The sequence below is a fragment of the Haplochromis burtoni genome, unplaced genomic scaffold (genome assembly GCF_018398535.1).
Source record: "Haplochromis burtoni strain Fernald_Lab_line unplaced genomic scaffold, NCSU_Asbu1 Contig_72, whole genome shotgun sequence".
Lineage (NCBI taxonomy): Eukaryota > Metazoa > Chordata > Actinopteri > Cichliformes > Cichlidae > Haplochromis > Haplochromis burtoni.
The window spans coordinates 79,971-95,319 of record NW_024582433.1 but is presented as its reverse complement, the minus strand read 5'-3'; the positions used below and the strand labels follow the sequence as shown (position 1 = coordinate 95,319).

Sequence of the window (15,349 nt, the reverse complement as noted above, 5' to 3'; positions counted from 1 at the left end):
TTTTCAGCAGTGACAATGTTCTCAAACACACTGTCTGTGTGCTAAAAGCATACCCGGATAGACAAAAACAGTGTGGAATCATCTTGGCAGAAAATGAAAAAAAAGAAGAAGCACGCAGCACCTAAAGAAGAGCTTTGAATGTCCTCCAAAAACCCTGGACAACTATTACTGAAGGATACCTAAAGAAAGCTTGGCTAACATAGTTTAGGCTGTGTGGAATAATAAAGGTGCTCATACCCAATTCTAAATTTGAAGCTCATTAAAATTACACAAACTCTCTTTTTGCCTTATATATTCCATTTTCAAGTATGTTTGCCTTTGACTAAGGACTTTTGCACAATCACAAAATCCACCTGCTGCCACCTTTAAAGTCTAGTAAGAATCCCAGCTGAAGCCTGCAAACATAGTTAACTTTGTTAACTAATTGTTAGACAACAGGGCCTTTTTATATAATTTCATATTTCAAAAGGATTCAACTAGGGTTTAGTAGTCCCTTCAGTACGTTCTTAAAACTCACAAAAATAGTCCCAAGTTTCCAAACCTCACAAAACAGATATATTAACATGGTTCACATGAATGACTAATAGACACACACACAGACACACACATATAGAGTTTTTATTCCCAGGCTTGACCGCTAGAGCAGCACATCTGCCTGGGGATCAAATTCTGTGTGGGGGAACCGTATCCACATCCTGACAGGAAGCAGCACACAGAACGGTGAAGGAGCTCGGTCCTGCTGAGGACCAACTGCTGCTGTTTTGTACTGCTGGACCGCTACGCCACGCTACACTCTGACCTTACTGTGCAGCGCTTAGCTTCACAAACATGTTCCAAAGGAAAGGTATATTATTGTTGCATATAATTTTTGTCCTTGCAAAGTACTGAGCAAAAACCTCTGCATGTTTGTCTGGAAGATTTTGAGTTAGGCATCATCCTCCTTGAGCATCCAAGAACGCTTGATCTCCATTTAAAATAACTTCAAATAATGTATGCAGTACGTGCATTAGTCAAGACTTTTGTCTCGTTTAAATAACATAATTATTAATTGCAGTAAAAATGTAACACTACCTACAGAACATTAAACTTATTCAGGTTTTCCTGCAGGCTGTCTAAACCACTGCATGTTCAATGCACATTTTTCAAATATGTGAAGATCGCTGGAAGTAAAATATAAATGGCAAGTTACTTTAGTAGCAGCTCTTCAGTGAAGACTCCTGATTATAAACATCTTTCAAGAGAATTCCTCCAGTGTACTCAAGCAAGCTTTCAGACCTTTTATATTTTCACGTCACTAAGCCAAACACATACCATGTCAACTTCTCCCGCGTCAACTTTTGTTCATTTTTTCCTTGAATGGTAGTAGCTGAAACAGCAGCGATACCACAGATATTTTATCGATCAGTGACAAACATGGGGAAAACCTAACCCAAAATATAGCTAGGAGGAAATTAACACATATCAATGTATCAGTTTCAAAAAAGCCTAACTTATTATGATATAACCGACCATATTTTTTATATTTCCACTGCATTGCCACAGGATGAACAGTGTTTGGACTCATCTATTCTCTGTGAACCTTACCAGCCTAGGGAAACAGGTGGCAAACTGGCTGTGCTACTTAGATTTATGGGCTACCTCCCACATGTTAAACTCATTTGGGTGACCTTTAAAAGATCAAATCACAGGGGAAACAGAAAAGGTATTGATAAAAGTTAGTGGGGGAAAAGGCTGAGCATAGGGGAGTGAAACTAAGGAAGCTCAAGAATAACCTTAGTATAAAACTTTTCCAATAAGCTCTTCAGCTTCATTTCGGGAAGTATTTATCAGTCTGTGCTGACAGGAATAAGCAGACACTTTGCCTCCAGTTAGTTAACGCTGCAGTTTTGGAAGAGTGAAAATCAATGTTGCTCTTCGGAGGCATTTTTGATGAGTTTTGCTCCAGTAACCCGCATAGTTTAGATCTGAGTTGGGCTAATTCACTAAAAAGGATTCATCAGCAAGAGCAACTTTTTTTCTGAAGCCTTCCGTTTTCCAATGAGCCCCTATCCTATACTAAGAAAACAATTTAACTAACGGAGAGCAAGATGAGGCCAACACAGCACTGGGTGAACAAATGAGAGAAGTGGCATGCCATCTATCACTTAAGGGAAATCCACTCACAGCTAAGAGTCATGCTGAAATTTTCCAGACCATCTCTTTATGGCAGAATTTATAAACACTGCATGTTACTGTGTGCAAGCAGATGCTGGTTTTATAGCTTGACACCAAACTCTGTTGTTACGAAGTATGAAAGTCAAGGTGCAACTAATGATTTTTTTAATGTTTCTGTTTTTTAATATTAGGACTAACTTTTTTTTTAAATTATCTGTAATCGTTGGTGTAAAAGGTTTTAAGAAAAAGAAAATGCAACATGAAAAATTGCAGAATTCATTGATTAATTTTGAAATTTTTAGATTTTAAACAAATAATTTAAGTGTTGATTTATGTGTCATAATATCTGCAAATAGCAATAAAAACTGAAAACCACCTAAACATGGTAATACCCATACTGACCTACTCCAACCAGAACAAATGGGCAAGCGTCACTTTCTTGAGACTGGGAGTTCAGCTTGTCACAACCTTACAGGGCACTGTGACATTGCTGGCATTCATAATAAAAGACAACTGGCTGTCCATCTTCAAACAATTCAAAACATGAACGGGGATTTGGGGACATGAGGGTTGGGGGGGTGGGGGGGTGGACAGGACAGCGGAGATAAATGCACACCGGTTTTCATGGCAGCCCCTGTGGAGATCATAATAGCTTTTCATCATAAATATCCCAGGGCAAAAAATAGACCGACTAGTGCACAGCTAGCACGATCAACCTGTCAGCGTATGATATCGCCTATAAAACATGTGAAAACTTGCTTCTAACTCAACCAGTAAAAGAAGTGCATAACCAGTCTAGTCTCAACATACACAGGAAGAAAACATGCCTATGATATAAGCCAAATGGTTAATCAAAACATAAAGACAGCAGGACAGCAGAAACATCAAAACACTCACCATCAGACCCAGGGCTCAGTGATGCTAGTCCAGTCACCAGGAGAACAGCCTGCCAGGCCCACTCCTGAGGCAGCAACACCACCATCATGCCAGCATTAACTTTCCTCAAGCCCCTGAGGTCCTGGCACAGCGAACACACCCTGCGCAACAAGGAGGAGGTGCGAGAGTGCACTTTATATCCTTCTGGTGAAAGAGGCTCAGTGCTCTTTTCTGTACAAGTGTTTCTCTGTGAGTGACTTCCCCCTCAGCACTCTCAGCAACTTCCCACAGCACAGTCGCCTTGCAGCCTCCAGCACTACTCCACACTGACAGCCTGGGAGAGACAGACACTGAGAAAAGAGGGGGGGGGGGAGCAAAAAGAGGGGGGGGGGGGGGGGGAGCAAAAGAGAGGGAGGAGGGTGTTACTTTGTTGCTCTCTCACTGTGCTATTTGTCCAGCCCTTTCGATGTCCACCGCAGAGGGAACAGCTGAGTATATCTACACATCCCCGAGGTGCTGCTACAACACAGGCACACGGTGCAAATTTTCTCATCCCTCATACCCAGAAAAGACAGCAGTGCAGAGGGGGCATTCGGGGGTAAACCGGGGCGATGGATGCAAGCATGAGGCTCCGTGAGGTGTGAAAGGTAGCAGTGAAGCCATTATGAACTGGTGCAAACACACAGCATGCCAAGAGAGACACAGAAGCTACAGAGTGAACTCAAGACTATAAACTTACAGAGGACATGTGTATATATACTATGGTAAAGCAAACTGATATCAAATCCTGCAAGGCAGAGAGAGTATGAACAACTAAAGCAAGAATCTTGCATTTGTTGTTAATACAAATAGGTTATTGCAGGTTATCCATCTTGGCTCGGCACCAGTGCTCCAGACATGACATTTACGTCTTTCTCACCGCAGAGGTTATTTAATGGCATCTAAGTCTCCCACTTAACAATTAGAAAATCTTAAGAAAGATTATAAAATAAAAGGCTTTCATCTGCACCTTTCATTTGTTTGATAGTTGAAGAAGAAAGGCGACGCATTCCACAATAATCATCAGAGGGAAAAAGGAAAAGAAACCGACCTTTCCACAACCCCATCTTGACCTAAAGTGTGCTGAGCTACAGCTGCAGACGCAGGTGTTGTGTGAATGGCAAAAATCGCGCAGGCATTAATCTGTAACTAACAGTATGGTATTAAAGTGCAGATGAAGGCTCAATCATGTTCAGTTGCTCCAGTGAGCCTGTGTGTTAAAGGGGTGAAAACACAACCACGCGAAGAGCTTCAGCAGGGATCAGCCCATCACACGTCAGGTGATTAGAGGCGATTAGAGCTCACACCTCCAGGCACCGCCACAACTTTGCAACTTCACACTAATCCAGCACACTTGCAAACTTACAACCGAACAGAAGAAACATGAATAATAATAGGGACACACTGCACAGCAAAAGTCAAGAGGATTGACTAAACCGTGTGCCAAATTGCGTCAACTCTACAAGAGCGCCTATAGGAATCATAAACATTTCCGAGAGGGAAGAATTTCCACAATCACATGCCGTATGTATGGGTCTTCTGGGTGGAGTTTCATTCATTCCAAATGGTTCAAGGGGACACAAACAAAAGCAAATGTGGTGCTAAAACAAGGCAAAAACAACAACAGCCAAATGGGCTTCTCCACCCACAACTGTCCCCTCCGAAAGTCTCACTGGGTGGGAACATCGGCTCCCAGAAGCCTCTTCGTCTTTTTAGTGCTCCAGCCTTAAAGCTGTCACTCCTGATTTGTGCATCTCTGTGTATTACATGTGATAAGTCAGACTATTCTGGAGCATGAACGCAGGGGAGCAATGTGAATGGGTCATTGCACCTTACACACCCTACTGCGCTCCATCAAATGCCCAGCGTGGAGCCTCTCTGGACTCTCACACAGCCTACTTGGGCCCAAAGGCCAGTGATGGGGGGCCCAGTGGAGTAAGCAGCTCCGTAGGTGGGCGTCACTCCACCAAACAAAGGGGTTCAAAGTGGGGCAGACTGGTTGCAAGAGCTATTTTCAGTTAAATTAATTCTTCCTTTCCTGTGTGATAGCACATCTGCTATCACACATATTTAGAGATGATTTATACTGCTTGAGAAATTGTTTGTCTCATAGTCAGCTGTAGGATCAATCATCAATTCAAAATGAATGGGAATTCCCTACATGGCTCTGTCTTTCTAGGAAAATAAAATCTATGATGATCTTAACCATTTTTTTGTTCTAAATGTATGAATTACACCTTGATCAATATCACGGATTGAATATTTCAGCTTGTACTGGCTTGATCTTTCCTTAATAAATTGTTCTCTTGCAAGCCTTGCAGCCTTGCACCTTTAAGAAGCTGCAGACCTAAATAAATGAAGAACTCATTTAATGACTATTGCTTACAGTGTGAAATATAATGTGCAACAACTATTACTGTCTAGTTTGTATGCGATGAAATATGCTCTGACCACAGGGTGGGTTTAGGTCAAAAGACACCCACTGATCCAGATGTACTTTCCTGTGCACAATATTATGCAGAGTTATCAAAAGGTCACAAAGCCGAAGAAGGGCTTTCATGGGCCAAAAAATACATAGCCGAAAAAGCGTGCACGCACATGTCCCCAGTGAGACACTTTTATTAGAATGGTTGGGTGACCATCCTGGGACATATCTTTTTATAACCTCATTTTATTTTTATGTCTGCTCAAAATTTCTTCATCAGACTAAAGATTTTTCCTTCTCCCTGTTGGTTCTGATTAGAGCTCATCGATGCATCGCAAAAACCCTCTTCTCACTGCTCTTTTCTGACAATATTGTTGCAGTATTGCTGTATGCTGTAACTTAAAAAATTCAGAACAGTTCCAATAAATCCCAAATGATTCCAGTAAGCATGAAAAGGAGCAGTAAAATAGCAGTACAATAGCATGGGTAAAATAGCAAAATGACATGAGGGAAACTGCACTACACTAAGCTATTTGAAGAGAACAAATTACTGCTTTTACCTGAATAAAATAAAAAAATTCTTGTTTTTTGTTTCTTCTATAAACCACATACTTGTATGAGCCCCTTTCACTTGCCATTTTAGGTACAGTAACTTCTTTGGTGCTGCTCTACCATAGCTCTGGCTTAGTAAACTGGGTGCTGTGCTACTTGGAGGGCTTGTGTGGAGAGTAGATTAGCTCAGAGATTATTGTCACTTCGTTTTACAGATTTTATGTGCTTCACATTCTGCCCTCTAGCAGTCAGAGATCAATTATTGCATTGTTTGTAATAATCTGTCTCCATTTCATAAAGTAAACATTTTCTTTTGAAACAGAGACCCTACTTCAATACCCGCACTAGCATTGCAATGCACCATGAAAATGAGCCATGTTTTTTGTTTCAGAAAGTGACTTTAAAGAAGCGGGCACGCATTTCATCATACAGCAAGAGGAACGGGATAGATGACTGTGAAAAATCACCGCTAACCTGTGAAACAAAAAGCCATGGCAGAACACAGATGATGAAATTACTCTCAGAAGATGGAATGCGTGTCTTGAACGATTTTTCAGCTGGGGCCAAACTGACCCTCAGCTCTGTGAAATTAGGAGGATTTTCAGCAGCTCAGCGTTAAAACGGCTGTCACCGAATCCTGGAAAGCACTTTATTACCGTGACAACACAGCTGTCTAGACCAAATGGTCCAATCGGGGTGCGAGAGTCAGGAAAGCGTGACACTATCTTCATCATCCAGCAGGACAAAGATTAGCTTCCTTTCTTCATTGAGTTATAAGAAAAGATTATTAACCACATTTGATACAATGGAGCTGAACTACTGCTCTGTCTTTTAGTTTTCAGAGATCCAGGTGACATCGCTGAGATCACAGCTTTTGTCTAATCAACAGTGAAATTAGTGGTCTTATATAAACGTGAAGATGAGAATTAGCAACTTAACAATACTCACAAACTCTATCAATCTGACAGTCTTCATCAAACAAGCATTCAATATGTTGAGTGTGTGTGTGTGTGTGTGTAGGTGTGTGTGTGTGCGTGTGTGCGTGTGCGTGCCTGCCTGTGTGTATTTTAATATAGGTAAGTAATGTACGCAAAAAAGTGTAAAATAAATAAGAAAATTTAATGCCATAAAAATTATAAAAACAAGTTAAGATATGTAATTAATTAAAAATTAATGAAGGTACCTGGTTAAACAAAAAGGTTTTTAACTGGTTTTCAAAAGACTCCACAGAGTCAGCTAAATGTAATTTTAGTGGCAGACTCTTTCAAAGCCTTGGTGCCCAGACTGACAAGCTCTATCGCCTGGTCTTCAGTTTTATAGGTGGAACAGCAGATTCTGAGCATGTAATTGAACACTGCGCGCAGCAGTGCATTTGGTAAGAAGCTGAGATAAAAAGAGACTTTACATGCAAGAGGAAGGAATCAAATATTACATTAAGATTCTGAACACTGGATTTAGCAGCTGAACAAAAAGCAGTAAGAGTCTGACTGATTTCAGAATGTAAATCGCGAGGCGCTATGATCTTGGCCTCAGTTTTGTTCAAGCTCAGGTCAAGGTAACTGAAGGGCCAAGCACAAATCAAGGTTAAACAGCCTATCCAGCTGGTGAGGATTAAAAGACATACAACTGAATGTCATCAGCATAGAAATGTTTTTTCCTTGCCACCATTGCGTAGTGCTCGCTCATAGGGGTTCATTTGATTGTTGGGGTTTTCTCCAGAATACTATATTGTAGGAGGTATAAAGCACCTTGGGGCAGCTTTTGATTAGTGCTGCATAACTAAATCTAAACTGAATAGAACAGAACCTTGGTCACTCTTTTGGTGTCTCATCTGCACCGTTACTCTCCGTCACTTTACTCCTGCGTGAGGCATTAAAATAATGCGAAGACCATGTTCCATTCTATTGTTTTATATGTATTTGTTTTGGATTTTTTTTTATTTCCAAATAGGCTACAGCCTACAATGCTAAGACTTAACAATGCCCATGTGTAGACAGGACACCTTCTCTACTGAATCTCTAAGGATAATTCAGAATATAAATATATACAGTAACTATATTGGGAGAATATGAATATCCCCAGCAAAGCCTCAACCTTCAAGTAAAAGAAAGATCTTCATGAATATTAAAGATTCCCACAATAGTAGGGCCAAATCACTGCGCTGAGATTGACGAATACCTGAGTGGGAAGAAAAACTCCATTCATAAAGAGTGAAAAGGCTGTCACAGCCAGATTCTCATTCTCTCACTCAGTCCGTCTCACCGTCTCTTTCTTCATGACACTACGACGTGACAACGGAGAGCACTGAAACATGATCACACTTCTGTTGAATCACTTTTCTCAGCCAATATTATTGTTGTTAATCACTATAACCTCTGAAAAAACGCTGGAGGGTTCGTGCTGGCTGTTAAATGCTCATCTGAAGTTTCAAACTGAAACTAAAAAGCTTGTGATAGAATACGTGATGCAATTATGTTTGATTCGGGATCTGACCTGTCTGATGGAAAATAACAATGCTTGTAAACTCCTCTGAAATTCTCTGGGAACACATATCCACGTACTAGCATTTACGGCATAAAGACGACCATTAAATGCACGGTTCGCAAGTAATAATTAAGTCTGTCGCAACCGTGCACTTTCTTCATCAGACTATAAATGTCAAAAGTTTGTGAACCTCATAAACTTTTCACTGCACACTGCCTCCAGCTAGTCAAGTAAAATGAATGCAGAGAGGACATGTAAAGCTGTATTTGCATTTTATAGTGCATTGTGAATAAGTTATTTTATCATGACGGAAACATTTTTTAATGTCATACCCCTAAGTATAAATCTAAAGGTGATCGTGCTTTTGCTGTAGTTGCTCCAAAGTTGTGGAATGATCTACCCTTGCATGTTAGGCAGGCCTCTTCTCTCTCTGAATTTAAAAGTCTTCTTAAAACATATTTATTCGCTGAAGCCTTTGGCATTGATTAGAGGGGTTGACTCAATTTGTTTTGACATGTTTCAATTTATTTTAGTTTTTTAGTTATTTATTTTATCTTATCTCATTTTAATTTTCTTTAATTATGCTTTTAGCATGTACAGCACTTTGTGAACTCTGGTTTTATGTTAAAGTGCTTTATAAATAAAGGTGGTATGGTATGGTATATATTTCAAAAACAGTTCTGCCTGTTTTTATGATGTAAATAAGGTGAATACCCACTCCACTCTAGCTTCTTTAGCCCTGTTTGCGTGGCAGGTCTCATCTGCGGCCCTTATTGGGCTGGCGTGGCTCGTTTCCAGTGACACCAGCAGCACTTGGGACCAGTGTGCCAGCTCAATAAAAGCCCTCAGAGCTCAGCTCCTGTGTGGCTCTCTTCCCTCAGACACCTGTTTTTTTCTTCTTCTTTTTTTTTTTTTACACAATGTTCTTTTCTTGTTGCCCTCTTATTTTGCACTAAACAACATTACACACTAAATTTCTTCAAGCATGCTCTAATTTACACCTCTGATTATGCTACACATCAGGGCTAGCTGAAGTTCTTTCCTTGTTTCTTTCATTTAAAGTAAATAAACATTTAATAATAATGAGAGATAATGAGAGACAATGTGGTCATAATAGACATGGTCAGCAACAACACTCAGGGACTCTGTTGTATTTTAATGATGGTACTAAGGGCCCCAAAGTGTGCCGACAACATAATGCCCTCACCATTGCATCACCAGCCCAGCTTGAACTGTTGATACAAGGCAGAGTTAAACTTTTTTTTATTTTTAATTTGTATTCTTGTCCCTTTTCATCATGGCCATGCAGCTTATTTTGTGACAACATTCAGTTTTTGTTCTTTGGCTGTGGTTTTAATTCAATTACATGCTTAGCCACTGAGGGTCATGGTTTTTTTGGGGTTATTTTGGATTTCCTAGCTAATCTGCATATTTTGTTACTTTTGAGCCCTAGTTTTGTTTAGGAATACATTTTGCTGTCTTTTGGTTTTTATGATTATTCTAGTTTTCTGAATTTGGTTAGAGGGATTATTCTGTTTTGATTTCATTCAGGCTTGGGCATTTTATTTTTGTATTTCTTTAGTTTGGCCCACATTGTGTCTGCTTGCATTTTTTTTTTTGTTAAGTTGGTGTCTGCTTTCCTGTTACTACTTGTTTTTTTTAGTAGTCTTTTGTCTGTTTTACCTTTGCGCTGCTTTTCTGTCCTCCATCTAATTGATTGGTTTTACCTGTACCTTGTCTTATTCCCCTGATTAACCCTCAGTGTGTCTCTCCTGTGTTCTTTCTCAGTGTTTCTGTTAATCTCCCCTTAGTTGTTCCTGTCTGGTTAAAGTTTTGTTGGAAAGTATTTTGCTTTGGCCTCATGGACTTTGTATTTTTAGAATGCATGCTAAGGCAGCCTGCCTGTCTTTGACCCCGCTCCACTAGACTACATTATCTTCTATAAAAACAGAAATATTCAATAATTAATATGATTTGTTTATTAAGAGTCAAATGATGGGATGAAGCAGTAGCTTCAGGATAAAGCTAACTATAACTACACTACATTGTTGTTTAATTTTGGAAGCTTTTAGACTGGCGATTGTTAAACTTTCTGGCAAAGAAGCACATCAGTCCGTCATTGGCTTACTAAGGTCTGGTTTTAAAGTCTGGGCTGTAGCAGGAAGTCAAAGAGCACATGTAGGCACAAGTTCCAAACTCCACACAGGAAGGCGTCAGCTGGAAGAATCTGGATTCGAGCCCAGTATCTTCTTGCTGTGAGGTGAGTGTGCTAACCACTGTGCCACCCAAGATGGCAAATATATTAATTTTAATTTAATAATTGCAACATTCATATATATATATATAGTGGGGCAAAAAAGTATTTAGTCAGCCACCGATTGTGCAAGTTCCCCCACCTAAAATGATGACAGAGGTCAGTAATTTGCACCAGAGGTACACTTCAACTGTGAGAGACAGAATGTGAAAAAAAAATCCATGAATCCACATGGTAGGATTTGTAAAGAATTTATTCGTAAATCAGGGTGGAAAATAAGTATTTGGTCAATAACAAAAATACAACTCAATACTTTGTAACATAACCTTTGTTGGCAATAACAGAGGTCAAACGTTTACTATAGGTCTTTACCAGGTTTGCACACACAGTAGCTGGTATTTTGGCCCATTCCTCCATGCAGATCTTCTCGAGAGCAGTGATGTTTTGGGGCTGTCGCCGAGCAACACGGACTTTCAACTCCCGCCACAGATTTTCTATGGGGTTGAGGTCTGGAGACTGGCTAGGCCACTCCAGGACTTTCAAATGCTTCTTACGGAGCCACTCCTTTGTTGCCCAGGCGGTGTGTTTTGGATCATTGTCATGTTGGAAGACCCAGCCTCGTTTCATCTTCAAAGTTCTCACTGATGGAAGGAGGTTTTGGCTCAAAATCTCACGATACATGGCCCCATTCATTCTGTCCTTAACACGGATCAGTCGTCCTGTCCCCTTGGCAGAAAAACAGCCCCATAGCATGATGTTTCCACCCCCATGCTTCACAGTAGGTATGGTGTTCTTGGGATGCAACTCGGTATTCTTCTTCCTCCAAACACGACGAGTTGAGTTTATACCAAAAAGTTCTACTTTGGTTTCATCTGACCACATGACATTCTCCCAATCCTCTGCTGTATCATCCATGTGCTCTCTGGCAAACTTCAGACGGGCCTGGACATGCACTGGCTTCAGCAGCGGAACACGTCTGGCACTGCGGGATTTGATTCCCTGCCGTTGTAGTGTGTTACTGATGGTGACCTTTGTTACTTTGGTCCCAGCTCTCTGCAGGTCATTCACCAGGTCCCCCCGTGTGGTTCTGGGATCTTTGCTCACCGTTCTCATGATCATTTTGACCCCACGGGATGAGATCTTGCGTGGAGCCCCAGATCGAGGGAGATTATCAGTGGTCTTGTATGTCTTCCATTTTCTGATGATTGCTCCCACAGTTGATTTTTTCACACCAAGCTGCTTGCCTATTGTAGATTCACTCTTCCCAGTCTGGTGCAGGTCTACAATACTTTTCCTGGTGTCCTTCGAAAGCTCTTTGGTCTTGGCCATGGCGGAGTTTGGAGTCTGACTGTTTGAGGCTGTGGACAGGTGTCTTTTATACAGATGATGAGTTCAAACAGGTGCCATTCATACAGGTAACGAGTGGGGGACAGAAAAGCTTCTTACAGAAGACGTTACAGGTCTGTGAGAGCCAGAGATTTTCCTTGTTTGAGGTGACCAAATACTTATTTTCCACCCTAATTTACGAATAAATTCTTTACAAATCCTACCATGTGAATTCATGGATTTTTTTTTCACATTCTGTCTCTCACAGTTGAAGTGTACCTCTGGTGCAAATTACTGACCTCTGTCATCATTTTAAGTGGGGGAACTTGCACAATCGGTGGCTGACTAAATACTTTTTTGCCCCACTGTATATATATATATATATATTCTGTTATAAAGTTTATCTAATACCGTTCATTTCACAACTAACATGCAAACTCTACATCCTCCTGTTCTGAGATGTTAACTGATATACCTGTGAGGGGATTTTTTTTTTCTTTATTCTCAATCTGCTACTCAAAATCTACAGCTGCAGTGCATGTCAACATGATCAGATTTCTTACTAAAATATATACTTTTCTTTGTGTATGTAGCTTCTTCGTGAGAACCTTATTAAAGCTTCAGCAATGTCGTAATCTCTTTAGAAATAACCACCAGCACTGGAGCCCAGCTCAGCCTACAGTTACAACAAAGCACAAGGTCCTTTCTGTTGACAAACTGGTAGCTGCACCTGAAACACACCTGTGGCTCAGATTTCAAGCACTGGCACAAACAGCTGCACAACACTCCGAGATGTCCATCTGGCTCTGAAGGTGCCATTAGGAAGGTGATTTTTCATGGCCAAGGCAACAACGCAGACTGGCCAAGAACAGCAGAATAAAATCCTTTGCCTCACTCTTGTTCTCTGTGTCTGCCTCTGAAGGTCACTGGACCAGGTTGTGGTCCTGGATCTCTACAGAGTGAGACCTGTTGTCTTTGTCAGCGAACTTGGCTGCCACTGAGCCACACTTTAGCTAATTCCCTCACAGCTCTGTTTCCAATCATTTTCTGGCCACTTGGATCTCTTTAGTTTGGCAAGTTACATAACTCATATTGCAAACATACACTGACCAAAAGCAGCAGTTTGCTGAAATAACACTATGCAGCAGTGTGTAAACCTATAATTAATGGCTCATGACAAAAAAGCAAGATTTTACAGCTTTGAAATAGACTAATAAACAGTTAGGCACATAATGTCACTATCACCCAAGGTATGTTGTGAATCTTATTGCTTTGTAACTATTTTCCTTTGCAAAAAGGACGGGGGGGGGAGGGGGGGGTTCTTTTTACCTAGCAACTAGATGAATATAAATAGTCTACAAACTAAGGCTTACACATGCTCGTTTTTCAGTAAAGGGAACAAAAAGTGCTCTCATTTCTCAAACTGAGAAATGAGAGGAAATTTCCTTAACATGGCCTTTGTGCAGCAGGAACTGGGAAACCAAATCTCTCCTTGTCAAGTCATCCAGGAGCATTTAATGAAAGGATTGTTGCGGCATGTCTGCTGGGCTGCATCGGGCGGACGTTACTAACTAAAGGGTCTAATTAAGGGGTTCCTCTGACGGTCAGACAAAGCAGACAGCAGGGGTTAAGACGCTGGCTCACAAACTGGCCGTGACCCTCACACCTGCCTGCTTCCATTACACTGCAACATGCCTGCACACATTGGACAGGCTCCTACCGACACATCACTATGGAACTGGTACTCATACAAACCACCCACCCACACACACAAACACACACACACACACACACAAGCTGAGACAAAATTTTAGAATGAGGCAAGAGTCAACCAGACCTATAGGTAAGTAATTACACTTAAATGTGTGATGATGAATTTAGGAAAAAAAATCCAGCCATGGAAGTGTTGATCAGTGCAGAGAAGTATAATCCTGAGGTCTGTATTTGCACACACACAAATCTGAAACATCAAAGGAGTTATAATGAAGATCACCTTTTCAGAGTATCAGAGGCATCTGTGTAATCTGTTTCCCTTCCTATATGTGTGCAAAGAGGTGCTTTGACCAACTAGCCCTATAATATAGATACTTTAATATTAACCGCAGTAAGTGAAGTCTTACAAGCTTCTAGGGCCCCCGTAGGCGAGAGCGTCAAAAGTTCATGCCCTCTTTTCAGTGTACACCCTGGAAAAACAAAAAGACTGCCTAGCGTGAGCTAAGGCTCTGCCACTAATAGGACTGATTGTTACACAGTGGCTCCACCTGTCTCTCACTCCAATTAGTTGTTCCAGCCACTGCAGAGACATATTGCAAAATAGGGCCGAAGAAACTGAAAAGCCCCCCCCTTCAAAAAAAACAAAAGAAAATGTAGCCAGCGTGAAACATAACTACATGTCCATTTGTGTAGGGAAAACAAAGGATGAAAAGACACAGTAGTTGTCTTTCAATTTTACTTTAAAAAGCAGCAAAGGGCAAGGTGAAACGAGTCAACCAAAGCACCTGCTTCCTTTAAGGTTCACCCAAGACTGTGATGCTGTGAATATGTAGTGTTTCCCATATCGTGTGCTCTTTAACGAGCTCTAATAGAGTGTGTGCCCACTGAATGTCATTCCTAAGCAGCAGGGGGACATTTAATAGAGAGACCAGCTCGGGCAACATATAATGTGTCAAATCTGTCAAGAATAATAAGAAGTGGAAAGTGTGAGCCCAAACTACCACACTGTGAAATAAAACAAAAGCCAATTAACATTTTAGTTGGTAAACAAACAAATGTCTTTAATCTTGTTCCATTTTCAGCTGCCAGAGGATACGGTCTGCTGTAATTCAGAGCAAACAAAGCTGTCAGGATAACACAGATTTATTTAAGAAAACATAACACAGTTGGAAGAATTGTCTGAATTATTAAATTATTACAATATTGATGTTTTTCCTCTCTATTTTTTGAACCTTAAATATTTTTTTCTTTCTTTTCTTTTTTTTTTAAGCAACAGTCTTAATACAAAGACTGCACAAGAAATTTTCAGAACAATTGGCCCCTGTGCTGACAGCCTATTTAGACAAACAACAAGCCTGTGTTATTTATTTGCCCACTGAATCCCCTTTTACGTGGTCCCTGCCCCTGGCTGCGGTAACGCAAGAAGGAAAGGATACAGCCCAACCCTTGGAACAGTTATTGGGCTTCATTCATGCACCTCTCTACGGACTAGTTGACACAGACAGGTGGGGTTTAAATGGCAAATT

General features: G+C 40.8%; 1 protein-coding gene across 3 annotated transcripts in view; it reads right to left on the bottom strand.

The window, feature by feature from the left end:
- The window catches only part of bmpr1bb (bone morphogenetic protein receptor, type IBb), a 57,372-nt gene that overhangs the window by 14,295 nt on the left and 27,728 nt on the right, over positions 1-15,349 (bottom strand). For 2 of the 3 annotated variants that reach the window (XM_005941563.3, XM_042221677.1), the window contains one exon: positions 3,052-3,380. The exons of the other annotated variant lie outside the window; for it this stretch is intronic. In XM_005941563.3, the coding sequence (XP_005941625.1) occupies positions 3,052-3,139 (88 nt within the window). In that variant the 5' untranslated portion in view covers positions 3,140-3,380. The remainder of the gene's footprint in view (positions 1-3,051; positions 3,381-15,349) is intronic. 3 annotated transcript variants of the gene reach the window in all.